The sequence below is a fragment of the Micropterus dolomieu genome, linkage group LG12 (genome assembly GCF_021292245.1).
Source record: "Micropterus dolomieu isolate WLL.071019.BEF.003 ecotype Adirondacks linkage group LG12, ASM2129224v1, whole genome shotgun sequence".
Taxonomy (NCBI): domain Eukaryota; kingdom Metazoa; phylum Chordata; class Actinopteri; order Centrarchiformes; family Centrarchidae; genus Micropterus; species Micropterus dolomieu.
In genome coordinates, this window is record NC_060161.1 from 27109311 (window position 1) to 27111001 (window position 1691).

General features: G+C 44.5%; 1 protein-coding gene across 2 annotated transcripts in view; it reads right to left on the bottom strand.

Annotated features, from left to right (window-relative positions):
* exoc6b (exocyst complex component 6B) overlaps positions 1 to 1691 on the bottom strand; it is a 136469-nt gene that overhangs the window by 34866 nt on the left and 99912 nt on the right. For both annotated transcript variants that reach the window (XR_006827552.1, XM_046065312.1), the window contains exon 19: positions 869 to 1010. Coding sequence is in view for 1 of the 2 variants with exons in the window: in XM_046065312.1 (XP_045921268.1) it covers positions 869 to 1010 (142 nt within the window). In the remaining variant the exon portion in view is untranslated. The remainder of the gene's footprint in view (positions 1 to 868; positions 1011 to 1691) is intronic.

The following is a 1691-nucleotide window of genomic DNA, read 5'->3' on the forward strand; positions in this document are numbered from 1 at the left end:
GGGGGAGTAAAGGGCTGCGAGGGTACAGGGTGGGAAGCGGAGAGGTGGATGAAATGATGGAGAGCAGAAGCGAGGGTAAAAGACAGAGGCAAGAGTGGGCAAAGGGTGGGAGAAGAGATAAAGGACAGAAGAAAGAAAAGAGAAGAAGATGTGAGGAAAGAAGCAAAGAGCAAGGACAAAGGAGTGGGGGAAGACAGCAGAAAAAGGAAAAAATTTGGATAAAGTGACAAGATTTTCAGAGAACAGAAGGTATCAAAGATGCTCTCCCTCAACTTTGTAAGTGGTTGATCTATAGCGCCTCCTGTCTGTCTAAAAGCAAACTGCACTACACTTTTCTAGTTGATTTTAAAAGTAGCACCATGTGTTATTCCAACACATCAAACAAAGAGATATTTTATAAATTTTTCATGATGGATCCATGTATAGCTGATAAAACATGCATACAAATAAGAAGTTCATAGTTGGGGAGATGATTCAGGCATCTTTTCCTTCCATCTATGTTTTTTTGGTGTGTGTGTGCGTGCGTGCGTGCGTGCGTGCGTGCGTGCGTGCGTGCGTGCGTGGCGGAAAGGCTAGGATGATGAAGGGAGATTAGGACAGCTCAAACTTTGTGAGGAAAGAAAGAGAGGAGGATGCAAGCTAGGAAGGAGATAGGGAAATAAAAAGAAACAGACAGTAAATATAATAGGGACAAAAAGAGGGAGTGAAAGAGGACCAGAATGAAGAAAATTGGTAAAGGTACTGTAAATTAAACACCAATGGGACTGACAAGAAGGACAAAGGGAGTGATGGGAGGGAAGGAATGGAAAAGGCTAACAATATTTAAGAAAATTACACAAATTTGAAAACTACATGTCTACACACTCACTCTCGCACTCCTTGACGTCGGTGTAGATCTGGTGCAGAGCTCCTATTGAGATCTGTCTCACCTCCGGGTCAAGCAGGAGCTGCATCAGGGAGGTGGAGATGTGTTTACAGGCTGACATGCAGGCTGTCTGGGCCACTTTACCCTAAGAGAGAGGGAGACATAGAAGAAGAAAAGAAAGAGAGAGGGGTGAGGTCTACATATTTTTCTATTCTTCCTGGGAGACAAGAGGTTCTTTACGTGATATCTTGTTCATGCCAACTTCCTGGTTTCTTCTTCTACCAGAAATGTGAAGTGCAAAATGTCTTGTGCACCTGAGTAATGTTTTCAAAGCAATGACCTACTAAACAGCAAAACCTCTCATGGACCGCAAAAACGCTGAATAAATGCTGTTACAACAGAGCACCGCAACACAGAGCTACAACACAGACACCAAAATGAACGTTCATAGATGCACGCACACAGTGGTAATCAGTTTTTTTGTGTACTCTCACCCACACACACACACACACACAGAAGGAACATTAATAAAGTCTGCTGCGTTCAGGTGCAGCCAGAATGATGAAGTAGCACAATAAGACTAAAAGCAGCGGATGAGGAAGTACATGACAACGCATTAATACAGAAAGCAAACATGTGTTTGTGTGGGATTGATTGTGTTTGTGAGCAGAAGGCAGAAGTGTGTGTGTGTGCTTATGTGAGCGCGCGCAGTCTCAGCGACCAGCCGTGGCCTTGATCTTGACCTCGACGTCTGCATTCCAACAGAGTGAAGCAAGAGATGGAAAGAAGTCGGGGGGGGGGGGGGGGGAAAGCTTGTAAGAGGGGT